This window comes from Hemicordylus capensis, chromosome 6, assembly GCF_027244095.1.
Source record: "Hemicordylus capensis ecotype Gifberg chromosome 6, rHemCap1.1.pri, whole genome shotgun sequence".
In the NCBI taxonomy this organism is placed as follows: domain Eukaryota; kingdom Metazoa; phylum Chordata; class Lepidosauria; order Squamata; family Cordylidae; genus Hemicordylus; species Hemicordylus capensis.
Window position 1 is genome coordinate 108,288,783 of NC_069662.1, and position 23,158 is coordinate 108,311,940.

Here is a 23,158-nt window from a genome sequence, read left to right on the forward strand (position 1 = left end):
ATAGTTTTGATTTTAATTGTTAACTGGTTTTACTTGTTTTTATTCTGTTGTAAACCACCCTAAGCCATTTTGGAAGGGCGGTATATAAATCAAATCAAATCAAATCAAAAAATATTACACATCACATCAATCCTTGTTTCCAGTATCGTCCAACTAAAGAAAATGGTACTGCCAAACATAAATTGTATTGACTCGGGGAACAATAATGAATTATTGCCCAAGCAACTTTATAATTTGTAAAATGTTACCCAAAGTTTATTTATTTATTACTATTGTTTACACAGTCAGACAGGTGTTATTGACTGTTTTGTTTCATCCAGACATCGAGTCCTTCCCAAGGACCTGGGATGGCTGAATTTTATTATCAATGTAGCTGCTGTTATTATTATTGATATCATCGCAGAATATAGGCTGTTCCCAGTAAAGCTGCTTTTTGTAACTGGCTGATGGTGATTTCTGTGGCCCCTATGGTGTTGAGGTGCTCTTCAAGTTGTTTTAGAATTGCACCTAGGGCACCAGTTACCACTGGGATTATTTTGGTCGTCTTCTTCTTCTTCTTCTTCTTCTTCTTCTTCTTCTTCTTCTTCTTCTTCTTCTTCTTTTATTTTATTTTACACAGTCAGACAGGTGTTATTGACTGGTTTGTTTTATCCAAACATTGAGTCCTTCCCAAGGACCTGGAATGCCAGAATTTTATTGTCAATGTTGTTGCTGTTGTTATAGATATCGTCACAGAATATAGGCTGTTCCCAGTAAAGCTGCTTTTTGTAATTGGCTGATGGTGATTTCTGTGGCCCCTATGGTGTTGAGGTGCTCTTCAAGGTCTTTTGGAACGGCACCCAGGGCGCCAATGACCACTGGGATTATTTTGTAGGAATGTGCACAGACCGGTTCGGAGGCCATTCTAAAGGCCTCCAGACCGGTGCGGTCACGGGGTGGTTTTGGTTCGGGTGGGGAGTTTGGGGGCTTCCATTAAGGGCGGGGGGGGGCTTTACTTACCCCTCCCGCGCTTGCCACACACTGCCGCCGTAATTATTGAAAAAATTGCTCCTCCGATGGCTGTTCCGATTTTAAAAAATGGCTGCCCCCTTGAAGCCCTGGCCCCCTGCTGCTGCCTTGAAGCCCCCTCCCACCCCCTTAAATCTCGCCCCGGGCCCTTAAATCATGCCCGATAACATTAAGACGCGGGCGGGCGGGCGGCGGGGAGATGTCCTCCCGCCCCCTTCCCTGCTAGGCTGCAAAAGACTTTAGGAAGGCTTCTGCACGTGCGCGCGCAGAAGCCTTCCTAAAGTCTTTTGCAGCCTAGCAGGGAAGGGGGCGGGAGGACATCTCCCCGCCGCCCGTTTCCCTGCCGGTCTGCAAAAGTACTTTTACTTTTGCAAAGAACTTTGCAAAGAACTGTTTCTTCTTTGCAAAGTTCTTTGCAAAAGTAAAAGTACTTTTGCAGACCGGCAGGGAAACGGGCGGCGGGGAGATGTCCTCCCGCCCCCTTCCCTGCTAGGCTGCAAAAGACTTTAGGAAGGCTTCTGCGCGCGCACGTGCAGAAGCCTTCCTAAAGTCTTTTGCAGCCTAGCAGGGAAGGGGGCGGGAGGACATCTCCCCGCCGCCCGCCCGCCCGCGTCTTAATGTTATCGGGCATGATTTAAGGGCCCGGGGCGAGATTTAAGGGGGTGGGAGGGGGCTTCAAGGCAGCAGCAGGGGGCCAGGGCTTCAAGGGGGCAGCCATTTTTTAAAATCGGAGGAGCAATTTTTTCAATAATTACGGCGGCAGTGTGTGGAAAGCGCGGGAGGGGTAAGTAAAGCCCCCCCCCGCCCTTAATGGAACCCCCCACCCCAGTGCCGGACCGCAGCTCCGCGGTTCCGTGCACACCCCTATTATTTTGGTCTTTTTCTGCCACAGCCTTTCAATTTCAATTTGTAGATCTTTGTATTTTGTGATTTTTTCTATTTCTTTTTCTTCTATTCTGCTATCCCCTGGTATTGCTATGTCGATTATTTTGACTTGTTTTTCTTTCTTCTCGACTACAGTTATATCCGGTGTATTGTGTGGCAGATGTTTGTCTGTTTGTAGTTGGAAGTCCCATAATATTTTTACATTTTCATTTTCTTCAACTTTTTCAATTTTATGGTCCCACCAATTTTTGGCTACAGGTAGCTTGTATTTTTTGCAGATGTTCCAGTGTATCATCCCTGCTACTTTGTCATGCCTTTGTTTGTATTATTCTATATTTTAAGGTATATTAGGTATAATATTATAATGTTAGCAATTTATTTATGTAGTCTCATTATTTTGTCCCCTATCTATCTATCTATCTATCTATCTATCATATTTTTATACTCCCTGATATGTATATCTCTAGGTGGTGTACAAAATTTAAAATATTTACAAGTCACAAATTAAAATACATGACAATAAAAACAACAGAATAACATTATTAAAACAAGTTTTTTTTTAAAAAAAATATTAAAATTATTAAAATTAATTTTAATTAAAAGCCTGAGAGTACAGAAGGGTCTTGAGGTTCTTCCGGAAAACAAACAGAGGAGATGCTCTTATTGGAAGCTTATTCCAAAGCCCTGAAGAGCAATGGTTTGCCTTCATACACCAGCAGGTGGCAGCAAAACACTGAAGTAAAGCAAAAGCTGGACTTATTTAAAAAATAATAATATTGAAGAGTTTGGGTTGGATCCAAAGTTTCCCATGTGGGGGGAAGGAGGGGGGATGTCGTCCTATTGCTGGAAGGGAACTTTTGGATCCAGTTCTTTGAAAAGTGTCACTAACACTGTCTGTTAAATAGAACTACCGCCATGTGAGGTAAGTTTGGAACATCTTGCACATCTGTAAAGTAAAGTGTGCTATCGAGTTGGTGTCGAAGTCGAGTTGGTGTCGAAGTGTCCTGGTGAACACCGAGCTCTGTGGCCGCCTTTGTTAGAATACAGGAGGGGTTTACCATTGCCATCTCCTGCACAGTGTGAGATGATGCCTTTCAGCACCTTCCTATATTGCTGCTGCCCGATATAGGTGTTTCCCATAGTCTGGGGAACATACTAGCAGGGATTCAAACTGGCAACCTCTAGCTTCCCCACTGCACCATTACTTATTTTATTTATTTAGCAAATTTATTGACTGCCTGACTTCCTTAGACTCGAGGTGGTTTACATAAATTAAAATAACGAAGACAAAAGAAGTGGGGGAAAGGGTAGGGGAGAAAGAAAGGGAAAAAAGAAAAAGCCCCTCCCACACACACACGTTCAAAACTAAAAGCCATTAGGTCTGTAGGGATGTTTTAAAGAAGATTTAACCAAACGTTCAGTGGGTTCATACAACCTTATGAGTACTTGAATTTATGGCAAGATTTTATATTACTACTACTAATACTGTATTATAAATTACTTGAACACATAAGCAAGTGGACATGGGCAGTCATTTCAAAGTCTCTCGGTGCTTTCCCACAAAATATGTTCTCAAAGCAGATTACTGGCAAACTGGCTGAGAATATGCTTTCTTGTCCTTAAAGGGCTCACAATCTAAAAAGAAACACAAGGAAGACACCAACAGCAGCCAGCCACTGGAAGAGATGATCTGCTGGGTTGAATCAGGAGTGGGACAATTGCTAAATATGCAAGTATTACTACTTTAAAGGTGCTTTTTTTGTCCAGTTAGCAAATCCCCAAAATGGAACCACCAGAAGTCACATAATAAGTTACATGTGCTTGCCCACATAATGGCTTCCATAAGTGCAGTGCTTCACTTCAACACTCAGGTTCATATCTCTGTTTTGTTTTGTGAAGCATATAAGTTAGCATCTGCCGAGATTGGTGGGATCTCACAGCACAAACAAATCTTGGCATATCCTAGCCTAGAGAGGTTTGCACAGGGATGGGCTGATCGCGTGGGCTCCCGGAACTAAGGTAGGTTGGGCGGAGCTCAGCTTCAATCCACTTTCATGCTAAATTGGAACCCACCCCTTTACATCATTATAAACAAATTGTGAAACGTGAACTTTCTCGGTAAGGTGCATCAGCCTCTAAGGCTAACGCAGTTGCCATATTGAGATTATCCTTGTTTGGGTCATCTAAATGCAGTCTGAGCATTGGAAGTCAGATTTGGGGGAGCGGGGGAGAAACAAAGGGGTTGGCTGAGGGATAACTATAGTTTAATATCCAATGTATGTACTTGAAAGTAAGTCTCATTGAGCAATTGAACTTGTTTCCAAGTAAGTGTGTTTAGGACTGCAACCTTGATATTCATTTAGATCAGGCCTGCTCGACGTAAGCTGCCTGCCAGGTGTATTTGGACGACAACTCCCATAATCCCCAGCCACAGTGGCCAATAGCCAGGGATTATGGGAATTGCAGACCAACATCTGCAGGAGGGCTGAAGTTGAGCAGCCCTGATTTAGATTTATATGCAACATTCTAAATTGTATCTTTCCAGGAATTCACCCACAACCAATTTAAATGGTAAATCTTTCTTTGGTAGGAATCCATCTTATTTATGTAGGACAGCTGCTTCTTCTTAAAGTCCTAGTAATAGGGAGGCCTCTCTCTATAAAAATCCTGTTTCCATTTTTGTGTGAAATCAAGTTCAATCGGAATCTTTCTTTAGGAACAACGTCAACTTGTGGCCAAACAATAAGCAATCCTTTACTTTCTCAACCGGTTATCTCTCTTCTATGTCCAGTTCACATGTCAGAGAACAAGCCAATACAGATCACTGAGAAAGCTGGCAGCAAAGGAAACCTATTCTTCCCACTCAAGATCTCAAGCCCAAGTAGTGCTCATACCTCCACAGATTAAGCAGATGGCACTAAGCAGGCCTGTTTCTGTGTCGTCCATTTCCAAGGGCAGGAGTTGGTTGGCAAATGTGAACACAAGATCAGTCAGGGGACCAAATCCAGCATTGTGCATCTGAGTTCGGTTCAGTGTAAGGCCGTCAGAAAATGTCATAGTGTCTTGTTCTGGGGTGTATCTTGTGCAAATTCTAAGGATCTGGGGGGAAAGAAAAACAACTTTTATTTAGTGTCATTCCAGAGGAACCCCTCCACCCACTTCCGGGCACCACCACCACCACACACACTTTTAAAAAAATAACGGGTTCCAATACTGAGTTATGCCCATGCGAAGGCAAGATTCATTAGCCATAACTCTGTTATCTCAAGGGACTGGACTAGCTCACATTCTGCAGCCTTGGAAATATCACAGTTTTGGGCCATGATCCTACTAAAGTTAAACACTCAAGTCCCATTGATTCAAGTATGAAAGTTCAGCATGTGCTGTGCAGGCTAATCCTATGCATATTTACTCAGAAGTAAGACTTGCAGAGTTCAGTGGGGGTTATTTCCAAGTAAATGTGCAGTGTATGTCTCCTACTTGAAATCAGTGGACCGTCAAAGCGCTTAACTTGGACTGGACTGTGTCCTTAACCTATAGGGCTCACTTGCTTAATTACCGCTATTTTCTCAAACATCTCTGCCTTACTTGTATGCCTTTAAGGCTACTGGGCCCTCTACTGAGACTTGTTGCACCAGCAAGATGTTTAGGTGCAAGATGCATGTTTAGGTGCAAGGTACACACTGCTGACATTACTTTTTCAATGTAGGAGTATCTACACTGTGTTTAAGTTGAAGATCAGTCTGAATCACTCTGCCCCTGCTTCCCATTTGCACTGTCACATCTATATTTCCAAAAACATGACAATTCCAGCAGCCCCAAATGTACTAAACATAGACGCTATTCCCACGATCACTAGAAACCAGACTAAGGGAGCCCAGCCCAGTGTCTTGTGATCGTCAGAACTACCAGTGGGCAAGCCCGGTGGTTCCATGGCGGCTAGCCTGCCTAAGAAATTCTCCTGTTAAACGGGGTTAACAGAGCAAGCTTGGTTTTTTCCACTGTGTGTCAGCTGCGGCTGCTTGCAGTCGTGGCTGACACAGGGTGGGGCTGGGGCACCGCACGGTGGTGCTCCCCTTCCCCTGGAGCTCCCCAGTGAGCCATGGCCAGGTGCGCCCGACTGAAGCTACCGCTTTTCTGGGCGGCTGATCTGGCCTCCGAGCAATGTGCAGTTGCTCATGTGTGAGGCTCTACACCTGCTTGAGGCTCTACACCTTGATCGTGTGTAGAGCCTCTTAGACTATCACATGGGATTATTTGCTTTGCTCTGGTGATTCCAGGCAGCTGTACTCAGAAGGCACCTGAAAGTACACCAGTACATTCTGTGGCTGGATTCTCACAATAACCACTCAGGTTAACTAGCATTTAACCAGGATATATAACCAACATTCAATCCTGGTTATCTATCCTGGTTAAATGCTGGTTAACCTGAGCAGAACTGCCCAAAAATTCTGGGTTCTGACAATCACCTCCATAGGTGATTAATCCTCAGTAGCTTTCAAACCAGGATCCTTGTGATTGTGTGAACCCAGCCTCTGTGTGTGTGTGTGTGTTTAAATTCTGTACTAATCATGTACTTTGGTGATGCACTATTGATGACAATAATGTACAATAGAGCTCTACAAGCTTCTGTGGCTTCACACTGCAAGGGCCACTGATGTAACGTCAATGCAAATCATGGAGCTCACACTGCTGAAGTTGTGCAGCAATGAGATAAAATGGGTCTCTGCATTTTGATGGCACATTCTTTGCTGGCTTCCCCTGCTTCCAGTAGAGCACCTAAGCATCTAATTGAGAGCACTGTGGCAGTGGCCTCAATTCACCCTCCTGCACTCTCACCCCTAGAAAGAGAGGGAATGACCGCCTCATATTTTGCTCAGAGAATTTAGGGGTGGGTGCTTGGTCAGCTCCTTAGATGAAAGAGCATTAGGAGCCCCATGGATCAGCCAAATGCAAGAAATACAAATTTCTTCAAAATGCAAAGGAAAGCAATTGTGGATCACATGAAGGGGGCCAAAAAATGATTCTTCTGACACGTTCAGAGTTAGGTGCAGAGGGTGGTGGAAGGAGGCCAACTCCCCATATACTTTGATTTATATTTATTTAAAAATGTATAGCAAGACACATCATTTTCCTTGGAGCTGGCTAACAATCTAAAATATTTCTAAAGCGGTTGTAAAAAGCTATTTTTCAATGCGAGACCAAATTCAGGATATAGGCATGGCATTTGGGGTGTGATGGCACCCTTTTTTTGACCCAGAGTGTTATTTTTCATGCTCAATACTGATTTTCTGGAGATACAGCAAAACAAACAAACTAGGGAGGTGAGCTATTTATAGTTTGGCCAGCTATTAATAGATGACTATAGAAGGAAGTAATGGTCCATTTCTACAAATTTTCTTCTGGGATGTGCCCAAGAAGAGAGCGCAGTGGGGGGGGGGAAGTGTGCAGAAAAATGAAAGGAATTCTTGCCATTGTTGCTAAGAATGATCTGCACGGAGGTTATCTAAGCTGCCTCTTGTTGCTACTTGGGAAGAATGTGGTCTCACTGGTTACACATAATATGCCAATGACAACGAGTAATCGCAGCATATTCCTATGCAAGATCCTTTCTCTAATTTCACCCTTGCTACAATCATGGATTGTAATCTGGTTTTATCTAACAAGACAAACAGGATGCCTCCATGCTGACTTATTTATGAACAGCGGGAGCAAAGAAAACAAACCCTAGAAAGCACAGCCCGCCAGATTCATTCACGATATGAGTGCTGGGGTGCAATTTCAACACTTCCCGCGATTCAATTTTTCCAGTAAAATAAATGAAAAAATAAAAGATCAGACCCAGCATTATCAATGAGATGATTAGGTGGCCACAGTGTTCCAGTTCTACTCCATCAAGGCTTGGCTGGATGTGCCTCCTTTCCTGCTGAAGCAGCTGGCTTTGCTTTAAAGATGCAACAGCAAGCAGAGGAAATAAGGTTTACACAAATGCAACCCAACGGAGAGAAAAATTTAATCATTTCTAAGGCAACCGAAAGCCTTCCTCTAAGTCTCTCACATACTTGGCAGCTGACGAACATCGGCGCTGCCTCTGCTGCTTTCATCTTTGCCTGGCAACAGATGGCTGCTTGGCATAGCGCAGAGATGAGTCTTGCAAGAGGGCACTGCATGTCCAAGAGACCCAACAGGAAAGCTTTCTTCCAATTTTGACCTTTTTTCTCTTTTAAGCAAGAAGTTCATTCTGGTAAGAACTAATCCGCCTACTTTCCTTTCACTATAGTTTTAATTGATCACTAGCACCTTCAAATTCATGCACTTTCTGTTGTTAAACACCAAGTGCAATGTGCAGGGTAGAGTAAAATGTAGTGGTCAGAGCCTCGTCTGTCGGAACAATGTCCACTGTGCATAGGTAGAGGATGGCAATGAGATAATGATGTCATTATAAAATACTCCATTGAAATAGCTCTATGAGGCACTACAACCACACTAAATTTGATCCAAATTGGTCCAGGCATTACAAAGTTGTTGGGGGGAACACACATACACAGTCACCATCCTGAAATGGGGTCTGAAATTCCTTTATTGGGTTATCAAGGTTTAATGTCCTCTATAATCCTAAACTTTATACCAGGTTTGGTGCAAATCAATTAGACGGTTCACAAGTTGGCCCAAGTTCACACATCTGCCATCTTGAATTGGTGTGGATGATGTCATCACAAAATATGCCGTTGAGGTGTCCCTAAGTGGCACTATAACTGTACCAAGTTTGGTCCAAATTGTTCCAGGCATTGTGAAGTTGTTGGGACACACGGACACACACACACACACACACACACACACACACACACACAGCAAAGTGATCTCCTAAGGCTACTTTCCACTAGGAAAATAGGCTAAAAACATGCTGTTGATATGTCCCTATGGCTGGGGCACTACAACTGTACTAAATGTGATCCAAATTGGTCCAGGCAGATTGCACAGCTGGGATTAATTGCATAATATCATTCCACAATTGCACAAAAGCTCCATTTAAAACAAATGAGAAGCCTTGTCCTACTGCAAGTGCAAGCATGCTTGCAGTAGTGCAACACTTCTATGGGTGGATGCAAAGCTCCAGACTTCGCACAAACAGGTAGTGCAACAGCTTTGCACTAGCATGACATCCTTCCACAAACACTTTGATAGGGATGTCAGCCTTTGATTTTACTCTGTTTTATACTGAAAATGCCCACCTTTTAAGGGTACAAATAGAAACAAGAGGTCCTTGTTAAAATCTCCAAAAAGTTTTTTAAAAATTCAGTAGCTAAAGAGAAGCTTATAGTCAAACATTTGATACAAGGAAAAACAAATCAGAATCACTTCTGCCTCTTTCAATGCATTTGTCCAACCTAGTAGGCCCTATGTTCAACTCTTGTTCAACATGTGTACGGTGTACACAGGTACAGATCTGTACACAGGTACGGTCATTATGCTAAACACGGGATCAGAAGAACACTTCCTATCTGTATCATGCATTTGAAGAGTCTGTTTCCAGGTTCATTTTTAAAATGAACAAAGGTTGTCATTCACACAAACACATGTATGAATGTACAGACATTCGTATAGCACAATGTCTGAATCGGGCTACTGATCAGTTCTGGGTGGAGAAATTGTGATGCATGCATTAAGCTCTGGAATCTATGTACCCACCCATCTAAATCAACATGTACCTTCTGACTGGGACAACTGACTGCAAAGCCAGAACTAAATGAAAAGAAGGCAGAACCAATGGATGTAGTAAGAAAGGTTTATTAAACTAGTTTCCAAATTTTCCAATTATTCTAGCATGTATGTTCTTCCTCAGGAAATATTGTAGTTCTAAATTAAGAATGAACCCCCCAACCTCAACTTTTCCTGATTTTTCCAGAGCAAAAGGGCTTATTTAACAGTTAAACATTATCTTCAGATTTACTGGTCATAAAGAAGCCATGTGTGTGCTGGCTCTATGGATTCTTGGGGCTGGGGAGCGCAGTTGCAGCAAGAAGCTGCATGAGGCGGCAGAGAGCAGCTAAGGACCTGCTCTACTCCTTTTTAGAGTGCTGCTTGCCGTTCCCTCCCACCCAGCGCTGCCAAACCAGTTCAGACCTCGCCCAAACTGGTCTGGTGCTGAACCTGTGCACAAACCATGGTTCGTGCACATCGCTCATATGCAGGTACAGATCTGTACACATGTAAGGTTATTCACATGTTATGTTGGACACTGGTACAGCAATACATATCCTATGTGTACCCAGGTTCACTTTTATGAAGATACAGTTATTCACACAAAGACATGTATAGCTGTACAACAGGAGTCTGTTCATAGGAAACATAGGAACATAGGAAACTGCCATATACTGAGTCAGACCATTGTCTAGCTAGCTCAGTATTGTCTTCACAGACTGGCAGCGGCTTCTCCAAGGTTGCAAGCAGGAATCTCTCTCAGCCCTATCTTGTTGGTTCAATAAAAAAATCTTGTCCTATAATTTTTTTTTTTTAAAAAATCTTGTCCTATCTTGGAGAAGCCAGGGAGGGAACCTGAAAGTTTCTGCTCTTCCCAGAGCAGCTTCATCCCCTGAGGGGAATATCTTGCAGTGCTCATACATCAAGTCTCCCATTCATATGCAACCAGGGCAGACCCTGCTTAGCTATGGGGACAAGTCATGCTTGCTACCACCAGACCAGCTCTCCTGTTGTACATGTTGTTCACATCTACAACATAATGGCTGAATAGGGCTAAAGACTCCACAGTACGTTTCCATGCATTCCTACCCTACCCCCAGCATATCAATATGCCTCTTCATGATGGAAGTAGACCACAAACAGGGAGAACAAGGTGCCCCATACATATGACATTGTGTGTTGCCACCTAAACCATCTCATTAAAGATAAGGCTGGGCCCAATCCACCTAACGAAGCGAGTCCTTCCCCGGATAAGGAGGCTGGATCTTGAGGATCTTAAGCAGCCAGAATTACAAATGATTGTGTCTGGCAGCTGACAAGCATTCCTGGGAAATGACAGGCTGAAAATAGAAGACAGGCATCTTAAGAGCGAAGGGCTGGAGAGAAGTTAAGCTATGTAAACTCTCAATGAACCTTTTTTTTTTTTTTAAACAATGTATTAACCATTTGCTAAACCGCCCTCCCAATAGCAATACAGCTCCCTTCTCATAACTGTGTGATGGAATATGCTTGAGACGTTGTCATATTTCACAAATTGCTGTATGCCTTTGTGGGGTAAGAAGAACTTAACTATGTCTTATCGTAAGAGTGCTAACCATGGCAGGCATGCAATTGGTAATGAATAGCTCTGTCTTGAGAGAGACCACACACACAATAATGAGAAGACAGGCCAGTATGAATGAGAGACTGTAAGAAAAAGGGACAATGAGCGATGAATCTTGGGAACGACACAGCCACCTCCGCTTTTGGTCTCCTTCTCCGTTGTGGTCCCCCCACCACCATCAACCCTCTGCCTCACCCATACATCAGTGTCATATAGGAGGGACCCTTCGCAACAGCTTGTGACAAAACGAGAAGAAAAAGGTCAGAGCAGCTAATATTCTCCTCCCGAGGATTTTGTTTGAAGTTATGTGCGTTTATGGGATTCCATGATTAATTACTTCTCTGAGCACTTTTCCTGAACACGCTCTAGGCTGAGCCAAACATAACATAGGCAGCAGAAGACAGAGAGCCACCCAACAAGAGGCTTCTGGGGACAAGTTGGGAACAGCCAATAGTTTGGCATTCAGAAGCCTAGCCTCTGGACATCCACGAAACAGAAAACCAAGCCTTACTATTTTTTTCTTGGCATAATTTACTTTGCCCTTAAAAAAAAAAAAGTAAATAAATTGCAGTTCATCTTTCACATGAGCTGCTTCATGTAGCACTTCTTGGTGTTATGTCATTGTCCATTATTATGTCAAAGACAATGAAGGCAAGAAATCAGGGCCATACTTAAAAGGGGGGGGGTTCATATCAAGGTCATGCAAATTCTGAAAAGAAATGCTGAATGGTGTGACTGGCATAAATCATGCAAATCAAGTAAATTTGCAGAAATCTACATGACCTGTTCTGCTTCCACTGGTCACAGGAGAGGCCAACTATTTAGGGGAATGGAATCACATTCCCTGATGACTGCAAATCCTACTGAGTCCTCCCTCAGGGTCCGGAGATTACATCACTACTACTACTACTACTACTACTACTACTACTACTACTGTACTATGAATATTTGTATACCGCTCTTCAACCAAAGTTTTCAAAGTGGTTTACATAGAAAATCCATAAATAAGATGGTCCCTTGTCCCCAAAGGGCTTACATTCTAAAAAGAAACATAAGGTAGACACCAGCAACAGCCATTGGAGGGATGCTGTGCTGGGGTTGGACAGGGCCAGTTGCTCTTCCCCTGCTAAATATAAGAGATTACACTCCTGTATTGCCCAAATACTTGCACAAAGTCATCTTGTGAGTCTGTAACTAAGTAGAAATCATCGAGGTCAAGGTCTCTGTTTACAGCTCTATACAGGCTCTCATCTTTAGGACAAATTCATTTCCAGCCATCCAACTTTCACGCCATAATTGGGCTGCATTCGATGAAAAGGAGAACAGGATTTGGGAACACTGCAAAGAATTTCAATGGAGTTTGCTCAGGATTCTCACCAGGCCCTTCGAAATGAATGACTGTTCTGAGCAATAGTGCACAGTAGTGGAGAGTGTGCACTTCTCTCTATCGGCAGTATCGACCAGCAGCATATCGAAATATAAATGTGCCAGCGAGAGCAAAAGAATATCATTCCTACACACACACCCTCCCCCAATACATACCAAGATGTCCAAGCAGGCGGCTTTAAGTAGTGTGATCTGGTCTGCAATGGTCAAACTTGTAAAACCAGGCAACCGCTTTGCAAATTCCACTATTTTAATAATGCACTTGGTAGCAAGTTCACTGAATTTATCCCAAAGCCCAAGGTCCAATCGAACTCTATGGTCTGCGCTAGAGTTCTGAAAATAACAGAATGAATCATAAATCAAACAACTTCTGTGGTCAGATGTAGCTGAATACACATAAAATAATACAAGGCAAGGAGGTCTTTCTAGAATCAATTTCAGCTTCAGTAAAGATTTGCAGTTGGAATGCTTTTGTTCTTAAGGTCTCGTTTCCCAAAAATTCCTTGCATGATTCTCTGTTGCTTATGATTAAAGATACCATCTGCACATGGGGTAAAAATGAATGCATGCATTTCCAAATACCTTTGTCATTTTTCTTTCCCTCTGGTTATAAAATGACTGCATTGAGAAGCATTAATTTTACAGTCACAAGCCAGGATTTAAAATGAGAAGTGGAGCTCAAGTGAATATTGGATTCTATGTCTGGGAAAAGCAGCCACTTCTTGTCTTGTGGAACATAATTTCCATACCATGCAAGCCCTTTTCACATGGGTACAGTTGTAGGACTAAACTCCATACTATGGTAAAATGTGCAGTTTGGCCGGTACGCTTATTTTTTTGTAACTTACAAGGGTTGCAGTGGGAGGGTCTGATCATTAGAATTAGGACCATGGTGTGGGGGAGGAGGTGTTTTAACCCTTCCCCAAGCCAGGTGAGGGCTGAGGGGAGTGGAAGCAATTATAATCAGTTATTTATTATACAGTTGTCCCAGGCCTATTGTGGTTTTCCCAATCATGAATTTGAGTATCCGCGATGGAGAAATTGTGAACAGCCTTGCCAACCGTGACCCGAGTATCTGTGGTTTAGCAATTTTTTAAAAAATCAAGGTTGGGGAGGTCATTTCAGGGGTCAGGGGTCATTTCTGGAGGTGAGGGGTTCATTTTTTCGGGGGTCAGGGGGCAATTCTTTCTTTTTTTAACTTGGTTTTCAGTCGCTTTGCGACCATGATTCCCCTAAGCCCTGTTTGCCATTGAAACTAATGGTTCGTCTATCGCAAATTCGCCAACCATGAGGGTTTCCAGGAACAGAAAGCCATGAGGGTTTCTGGGAACACCAACCACAAGGGTTTCCAGGAACAGAACCCTCGCCGTTGGCGAGGGGAGACTGTATTCATATCCTGAGTTTCACTTTCAAGTTTCATTTGTTCAAAAAAGAACAAAGCAGCTTATGATAAAAACACTAAAAACAAATGCTTGCACACAATACAAACAAATTAACAAAATACATCCACACGAAAAAGGGCTCAAATTTCTATCCTATACACCAGCGTTCCCTTTTTAAAAACAAGCGTACCCTTCAGCTCAGGTACCCATAGAGATTAAGTTACTCATGAGTACTCCCACTGAAATTAATGGGACAAGTTTACTTGCCCTAGTAATTTCAAAGGGAGTACTTAGGACTAATTTTCTGAAGCCTGTCACTCAGGCTGAAGGGAGGGGTACACTGAGCTTCAACACATAGCCAGCCAATCAGGAGCAGAAGAGGAGGCATCCTCCTGCTCTTCTGCAGTGGACACATTGTTGAGGATGTGTCAGCTTCAAGCCGGCAAACATCCTGACAGCAGCATGGGGAGACAGGAGGGCTCCCAGTATCCCTTTGGGAGCCCTTCAAGTACCCTTAAGGGTACCAGTATCCCTTGTCGGGAACCCCTACAGTAAATTGTAGCTGGGGTTGTTGGGAGTTGCAGTTCAGCAACATCTGGAGTACCACAGGTTGGGAACCCCTGCTCTACACCATTTTCTCATTCCTGAGTGGGTTGTTCTGTGCTATTTAAATTACAAAATACAAACTTGCGGGGACAAATTATACATTTTAATGTGACACTTAGTTTGGCCCTTAGCAAATTAGTTCAAGTTAGCTTATCTTCAGTGTGTCTTTGCAAAGGTTTTATAGCTCTGTGAAAAAACAATGTAACAGTGTCTATGAATGGAAAAGAGCCATCTTTTATACAGTGATAAACCATGGAAGTAGAGGGAAAACTTGTGTAAAGTATTGGAGGATGATTTCTTTGTCTCAGGAAGCAAAGTCCATTATTCACAAAACATTTGCCTACCAAGAAAAGGTATGTCTTGGGATCTGCTTCAAACCCCAGCTCATTTTTGTTTTGAGGCTTATAAAAGCATATGATGTGACATGTGCAGGAAGTGAGTGGAGGTATTGCTTGGACAGAAGCAAAAGGAGATGTTCCTGCAAACATTTCTTTTAGAAGGCACAAGCTATTGGAAACATTTCCGATGCTGAGACTATCCTGACAGTTTGTGCTAAGACATATCTAAGTATAATGGGTTAACAGTCTCTGCTTTGCTCATTGAAACGTTTCCTTCTTCAGTCCATGAGTACGAATCTTTAAGATTTATTTTACATCATCCTCAAGGACTCTGGTGAAATGCTGTAAATGGGGGTGGGAAATAAGATCAAGATGTGCAGTCATTCAGGTTGTAATTAAATTTAATAGGCAGTTTATCCAGTTCCATAGAAAAATGGCAGTGCACAGAGCTGCACAAAGCAGAGCCTAGAGCAGGAAATCATTTTACAATAGGGTATCCATCTGGAAAGAAGACGCTGCATGAAACCAGCTAGTGTGAACAAAATCTTGACCAGGATCTTATGAGCTTGCTTTATCATGTTCTCCCAACTGCAGAGGGGACGTTTGACACAGCTGCTTTTAAGCCAATGCCCAGCAGCCTTAACAAAAAGTAAATTTAATTTGACTATTATGCAAACTGAAGAAAAGAAGTAGTTAATAAAGCCCAAAGTTAAGCTGGTGTTTTATTGTACCACTTTCTCCATCAATAAGAGGCTCTGGTGGAACAGTGTTCTGCATTATCTTAGGAAGGCTACAGTCAGAAAGCACTTTAACGGTTTGTTTAGTAATCAGAGCTTCTCAAAGTATCGCTGGAAACCAGGACATTTTCAGCCATGTTCACCGATATGGAAAAATAGAACGGAGACAGCATCAATGTGCAGGCCAAAAGCTAAAATATGGGATTAATATAAAAAGGTAGGTTAGAAGCAGAAACTCCAGGATTCGCTCTCCATGGGTTCTGAGAAATATCAGACTGGAGGAGTTCAGCTAAATGTTTTACTACGGCATGTTTTCCAAGTGCCTTTTCCAAGAGCATTCATGCATGTGCTGAAGGACCACGTTTCCCATATCCTGCAGTGGTTATGGGATAATACTGTAAGGCACCCTAGTGACATTTTTATCAGCAGAAAAGCCTGACCAGGCTGTAAAATCCAATTACAGGGCCATTTTTTATTTTTATTTACCGCATTTTTATTTTTCATCTAAATTGATCCCCTTTGGTTCTTTGTGGCAATCTGCTGTATCTTCAAGAAAGCATTCAGAATAAGACATTCATGGAGACATCAACACAGTAAAAAAAAAAAAACAGCAACCCCAAACCATTCTGTCTTTAAACTCTGTTTTACCAGCTGAAGAAGGCTCCTAAGTCATGGTTGGGGTAGGCCTGAACAATCTGTGATTTACCAAGCGGAATGCAGGTCAGCAGGCATGCACGGCAGCTTGGTAAACTTCCTGTTTTCCGTGCCTACCTGGGACTGTAAAAACAGGCATTGCCAGGCTCCTTGTGTGGGAACAAAGGAAGCTGCTTTTGACAAAATCAGACCATTGGTCCATCTAAGTCAGTATTGTCTACATGGACTGGCAGCAGCTCTGCAGACATTCAGAGAGGAGATTTTCCTGGCCCTACTTGTGGCGCAGTGGGGAAATGCTTGACTAACAAGCAGAAGGTTGCTGGTTCAAATCTCCACTGGTACTATATTGGGCAGCAGTGATATAGGAAGATGCTGAAAGGCATCATCTCATACTGCGCAGGGGGAGGCAATGGTAAACCCCTCCTGTATTCTACCAAAGACAACCACAGGCCCTGTGGGCACCAGGAGTCGAAATTGACTTGACGGCACACTTTACCTTACTTTACTTGGAGACTGAACCTGAGATCTTTGAAATGTCAAATATTTGACCTACCACTGAATTGCAGTCCTCAAAGACCACAATACATGGCTGGTGGTCTAGATTCAGCTTGGTAGGCCATGAAGGATACAAGCCAGGGTTGAGGTAATGGGCCTCTTTATTGTGCACTTCCTTGTAACAGGGATCAAGCATTCAGCATAGTGCCAAATCACACTGTCCAGATAAAGCTGTGGCTTATGAAAGATGTCATTCTCTCAAAGCCCAGTCGCTGGCTACAATCCAACAGAGAGCCAGGCATCCTTAAGTCAACCACTTATTTAATGCCATACATTACACTACAGAGTTCCCATACAGTAGGGATGTGCACAAACTGGTTTGGCGCTCCTTTTCTGGAGTGTTGAACCAGTTCGGAATGCCAGTGTTTGAGACAGTTCGGAGGTGGGGGAGGGTCCTTTAAGGGGCAGGGAGGGTGTCCTTACCTTCCCCGCCGCTTTCCCCCTGCCAGTGCTCTTCCCAAAAACATTGGTGTGGGGCTGAAGCATACCTCCCTCCAGCCCCAGTCAGCGTCGTACCGGAAGTGGCAGATGCGCAACAGCTGACAAACCTTTGGGTTGAAATAGGTGAGGACTGTTCACATTGGCTAAGTTCACCGTGAACAACATAATTCCTTTACTGACAAGCTTAGCTTTCCTAAGCAAATGTCTAAGAAATGGCTAACTTGTCCTTTGAATTTCAATGGGACTTCTTTGAGTAATTTTCCTCATCATTACAGCCATTATATTTAAATATATTTGAATAAATGCATGTAGTTATTTAGAGGTAGATGGTCTAAACAAGTGCCATGAACTGAACTTGGAAAGCCATAAGATGTCAGTTCAAACACTTAATCACTTGGGTAAGACAATCCCATCATAGAGCATGGGATTGTATTTTCCAAAATAATCCAGATATGGGACCCCAGATATGAATCATCCTTATGAGGAAGTTGGTTGTTCCATTATGAACCCCAAGTAATACAGTAAACCTTGAAGAGCAGCAACTCAAACCAGTGTTCCTCTATCTTGCACTGCCAGGAGAATGCACAGAGGATGAACATGCTCATTTCTCTTGTGGGAAGATTGCTGTACTATCCCAACATCAGGAAAATACCAGTTTCCCCATTGAGGAGATATACAAACTCCCTCTTCATTCACCATTTGCACTTCCTCTTTGCTATTTCTTGGTAATATATGAAATCACCCTAAGACTCTCCCGGAATTCAACACATTCCCAGTCCTCAAAACAAAGGTCTGGAGAACCAGGAACCAAGTGTGTGCTTGTGTGATCTCTCCTTATCTCTCACACATGTATTAATAAATGTTTATCTGGCTTAATCAAGCATAATGGCAAGCGTAAGTTGCCAGTATGTCAGAACCAGCAAATTATGCTTCGAATATGCCCTCCAAACCAGAATTGCAAACTGGACTAAAACTGTGGTTTTCAATCCAGGTCTGCAAGACTAAGTGGTTAGAGTGCTGGACTAGGACCAGGGAGACCCGAGTTCAAATCCCCATTCAGCCATGAGACTTGCTGGGTGACTCTGGGCCAATCACTTCTCTCTCAGCCTAACCTACTTCACAGGATTGTCGGGAGGAGAAACTGAACACTATGTTTCTCCTTGGAGGAAGAGCGGAATATAAATGGGAAAACATTAAATAAATAAATAAATAAATAGCCAGCCAGCCAGCCAGCCAGCCAGTTTGGATCTAATGGAAAACGATGATTTGATCAAATCAGAAAGCAATTTATTAATCCAAGAAAGAGAGGGAAGAAGATGGGGGAGGACAAAGAGTGCAAGCACATGTCTCCACTTGGCTTTGGAATACTGTTCGGAAAGGGCCATCGCTTGCTGGTAAAGCACATGCTTTGCAGAAAGAAGGCCCCAGGTTCAAGCTCTAGCATCTCCAGTTAAAGGACAGGTAGCAGGAGATGTCTGGAGAGTCACTGCCAGTCATCAGACTGGGCTTGATCGACCAATGGCCTGACTCGGTATAAAGCATATTCCTATGTCTGGCACTGTGACTGACCATTGCAAAAACCTTTGGAGTGTGTTTTATGAACTTTAGTTGTTGACCCATCAAGCACTTGCTCATTCCAGTGGTCATCTATGGCACTGCATAGGCTAGATCGTATAGGTTAATATTTAATGACCGTTCTAGTAGAGCCGGCTTTGGTTCATAGGGTTGTACTAAGGACTTCCAGGTCCCTTGAAGAGCAACGTGCTTCTGTAATTCTGCACAGTAAACCCCATCTAGCACATTTATACACTTCTAAACATGTTCTCTGCAACAGCTCTTACCGTAGTATATTTGCCTAGCTGGCAGAGTGAAGGGAAAGTTTCCTGGTGAGCTTTTCGGATTTTCTCTGTGAGATCATCCAACTCTGCGGTCATTTCATAGTTTTCCATAAACTCCTGTTTTAAAGGCTCCTTCTTCTTTTTGTTCCTGTCATTTCGGACTGCTGCAGGCAAGAACAAATGCAGTTCAAATACAGTCATTTAGAGTAGTCTACATTAGAGGTAGGAATTCTTCATTAAAGCAATAAACACCAAAGAATTCAAAAACCTCGAGAACAGAGAGGGTGAGAATTCTTTTGTTCGAGATCTGTTAGCAAAATTTGAGCTCACTAGATTAGTTAGGGTATAATTTTCTCTTTTTGCTGCAGAAATAAAAGGACTTCTTTCTGTACAACACCGGAGACTTCCTGAAGCTACAGTTATCGTTAAGTGCTGCATGCAACACTAGAATACCTTAAGAAATCCCATCCATAGAAAGATCTTTGTAAACACTGTTGAGGTGTAAAAGCAGTATTAAGTATCAGATAATGACATTCACAGTGGTGACAATGATGACAATGATGATTCCTCATAATAACAGGTTCTGCCCTTTTACTACATGCCTTTCTCAACAGAAGGATCTCTCTTAAATCCGTTCTCAAACCATACAGTGAATATCACTATCCTTATTACAATACATCTTCAGCACTGCCAACAGAAGAAATTCATGCTGGAAAATATCCAAGGTATTTTAAGAGGAAGCTACTTGTTCCATAAGTAGCTCCCACATAAATTGGATTTTCATATGCATGTCTCCATTGCTACAATTTCCATACCTATGATTACACTCCTTGGTGACCAATCATCACTGAATTACCACCCAGTAGTCAAACGTTGTGGTGCCGCAGAGAGAAACATTGGGTGAGCCAGGAACTTTTGTAGGAAATAATCTATTTGGGTTTTTTTACTAGGTGCATGAAGTGGAATGAAAATGTGATAGGATATATGCATGAGCTGAAGCACCTGGGAGATAAAGTAAATTAACCAGGTAAGGACTAAAGCATATAGCAATACAAAACCCACCTGATGGATGGAGCACTCATCCCATTAATACAGTACCTGACTCAACAACTAACCATAATCCATAAGAAACCCCAAATGCAAAGCCATTAAAACAGTGTTGATTCACCACTGGTTTGCTATAAAGTTAATATGACATCTCAAATAGCCCCAAGTGAGCTAAGTCATATAACTTTATTGATTTGATTGGTGTGGAAGTAACTTGCGTAGGGAGCAAGAGGTTGCTGGTTCGAATCCCCGCTGGTATGTTTCCCAGACTTTGGGAAACACCTATATCTGGCAACAGTGATACAGGAAGATGCTGAAAGACATCATCTCATACAGCGCGAGAGATGGCAATGGTAAACTCCTCCTGTATTCTACCAAAGGAAACCACAGGGCTCTGTGGTCGCCAAGAGTCAACACTGACCCAAAGGCACAACTTTACACTGGTACTTTACAGGATAGAAAAAATCCCCTACCCCAAGGAGCTTACAATCAAAAATTTACACATGGGAGGCAATAGATGGAGGCAAGGGAGATAGAAGGGAGCGGGTTCAGATGAATACCAGCCAGCAAAAGTGATCAAGCTGGGGCTGTGCCAAGAACACACCTGCCCTGATGCCATTGGAGGACATCCTGATGTGCTGTCAGGGCATCCTTTGTGTGAGGGGGGACATTCATCTAAAACACCCTCTACACATGCTTCAAAAACAGTGGTTTGGAGTGCGTGTAGGGGGATGAATCAGACTTATGTCCCCATTCACAATTAAAGGGCGCCCCACAGCACTCTGGACTGTCCTGAGGTGACATCAGGGTTGGCATGCTCTCGGCACCATCCTGACCTGATCTCATTTTCTGGCCCACATTCATTTGAACAGGCCCATGGTGTGGTGACTAGAGTGTTGGACCTGGAACAGAGAGACTTGAGTCCAACAAGACTGAGGTGGAAGGAAGACAGGTAACAACATGATCTGGGACAATCACCCACAAATACCAGTTATTGAACACAGATAGGTATGGCTGGATGGGATAAAGGGGTTTGGACAAAGATCAAATCATGAACAAGTCATTGGTCCACATTGGCAATCACAGCATTCCCAGGTGCACGTTCGTATTCTCCTCAGTGTTTTCTTCTAGGACATTGTAAATCTGGACCTTTCTTCTGAGCAATGTCTCTATATTGGGCACCTTTAGTGCTGGAGTACATGGCTGGGAGCCTTTCACATGTGTAGAATGGGGAAGAGGGGGGTTTGGCCTATGGGAAATAAATAAAGGGCCATCATGAGTCTTTTAGGTGATGTGCGATTAGAGTATTGCTACATGGAAGGTGGCATGCTGCTCTCATTTTTTTCTACCTGAACTTACTACTGTTACTAGGATCTCCAAAAGGTTGACTGTGCCTTAGAGAATCCACATTCACATCTTCCCAACTTGGGATTCAAGCCACATCCCCCGTTTCCCACTGAGTAACCAGGCAATACACACTGCTGTGCAGCAATTGGTAACTTTGCTGCAGCTTCCATTCTTATTTACGTACTGAGTCCTCATCCCTCTCCACTGCAAATTGCTGCTCTGCTCCCAGAGACACAAATACAAAAGTGTTAGGCATTATGGAACCTGGTATGGAGACCTTGTTCCCATATTGTGACTTGGTCTCATGGGATGTCTCTGATATCCCATAAGATGAGCAGTGCTGGGTCAGGCCAACCGAATCCCACATCTTGTTGCCCACAATGGGAAGCCCACAAACTGGAGATGAAGACATACCCCTTCTCCAGCCATTGCTCCACTGAAATTGGAGATATTCAGAGATATAGACATACTGCCATGCTTGTCTCCTGCTGGCAGTGCTATCAAACGAAGAGCTATGGTTACTTTTTGGCTGTTGGGTTGTGCATCATGTGTGTTCTTATGTATACTCTTAGAGTTGTCCCCAAGTATTGGGTGGTATCTTCCAGGCATGAGTAATGTGGTTGTGTCATTGTTGTTAGTGGAATTGCTCAGATGCGGTGGTAGTGTCTGTCAGCACTACTGCATTAGTTTTTGTTTCTACAGCCATTGAAGTTCTTCTCACAATTAGTGAGAAGAGTTTCTGGCGGGTCTGCGGAGAGAGCAGGCTTAGCCAGCTCTCCCCACAGATGAGCAGCCTCCAAGCCCTGGGTGGCCGCCCACACGACTGCCGGCTCCATCACGGAGCCGGTAGAGGCTGCAGAGGTCGGGTGCCGCCTGGCCCCTGGAAATTCCAGGATGCCCCATGTGAGCATGTGGGGCATTCTGGAGAGACCCCCGAAGCCAGGAGTTTGGCTGAAGCCTCCCGGTCGGGGGTCTACTCATGTGTCACCATGCGCTGCAGCAGCACACACGCAAAAAAAAAAAAAAGAGGTTAATTGAATGCTCACTCCTTAACCTCATTTAAGGGGAGGGGGAATTAGGTGGGCTAGCTGCCTTGGAACCACCAGGCTCACCCGTGAGGCCGGTGGTTCTGACGATCAGTGGAAAGTGGGCTAGGTTCCCTTAGCCCACTTTCTACTGATTGTGGGAATAGCTTCATCATTGCTGTGTTGTTGTTGCCCAAGACCTTGGGATTGTCCTGCCCACAGGACAATGATGTAAAGTCCTATGCCATTACAAGGCCCAACAAGCCTCTTGCAACCATGCTCTATTTGCATATTTCTCTATGAGCTGATTGACACATTCGCTAAACATAAGGCCTTAGCAGCTACTTAGCTCAATAGCTTTGAACAGCTTGTAGAATACAAACACTTTATTTAGGGCAATCTTACGAACTGCTGCCAAGATGATTCACATGGGAAGAGCCTTTTTGTTCCTTTTCTGCTGCTGGGCGAGGGCCAAACTATGTAAGTTAATAATGTGAATGGTCCTGCTGTGCTTAAATTTTATTCCGCAGAAGCTGTGAGGAGCCCAATCTGGTTTGGAGACATGTCACAGAAGGGGGAGGGGTTAAGCCTTTGCTCCCACATGG

The 23,158-nt window shown here is 43.4% G+C and overlaps 1 protein-coding gene across 11 annotated transcripts in view; it reads right to left on the reverse strand.

Annotated features, from left to right (window-relative positions):
• The window catches only part of RARB (retinoic acid receptor beta), a 490,600-nt gene that overhangs the window by 8,860 nt on the left and 458,582 nt on the right, over positions 1-23,158 (reverse strand). For 10 of the 11 annotated variants that reach the window (XM_053263915.1, XM_053263907.1, XM_053263908.1 and 7 more), the window contains 3 exons: positions 19,138-19,298; positions 12,740-12,916; positions 4,788-4,992 (listed from right to left, as the gene is read on the reverse strand). In XM_053263915.1, the coding sequence (XP_053119890.1) occupies positions 4,788-4,992; positions 12,740-12,916; positions 19,138-19,298 (543 nt within the window). The remainder of the gene's footprint in view (positions 1-4,787; positions 4,993-12,739; positions 12,917-19,137; positions 19,299-23,158) is intronic. The other variant, XM_053263912.1, reaches the window with a different exon arrangement.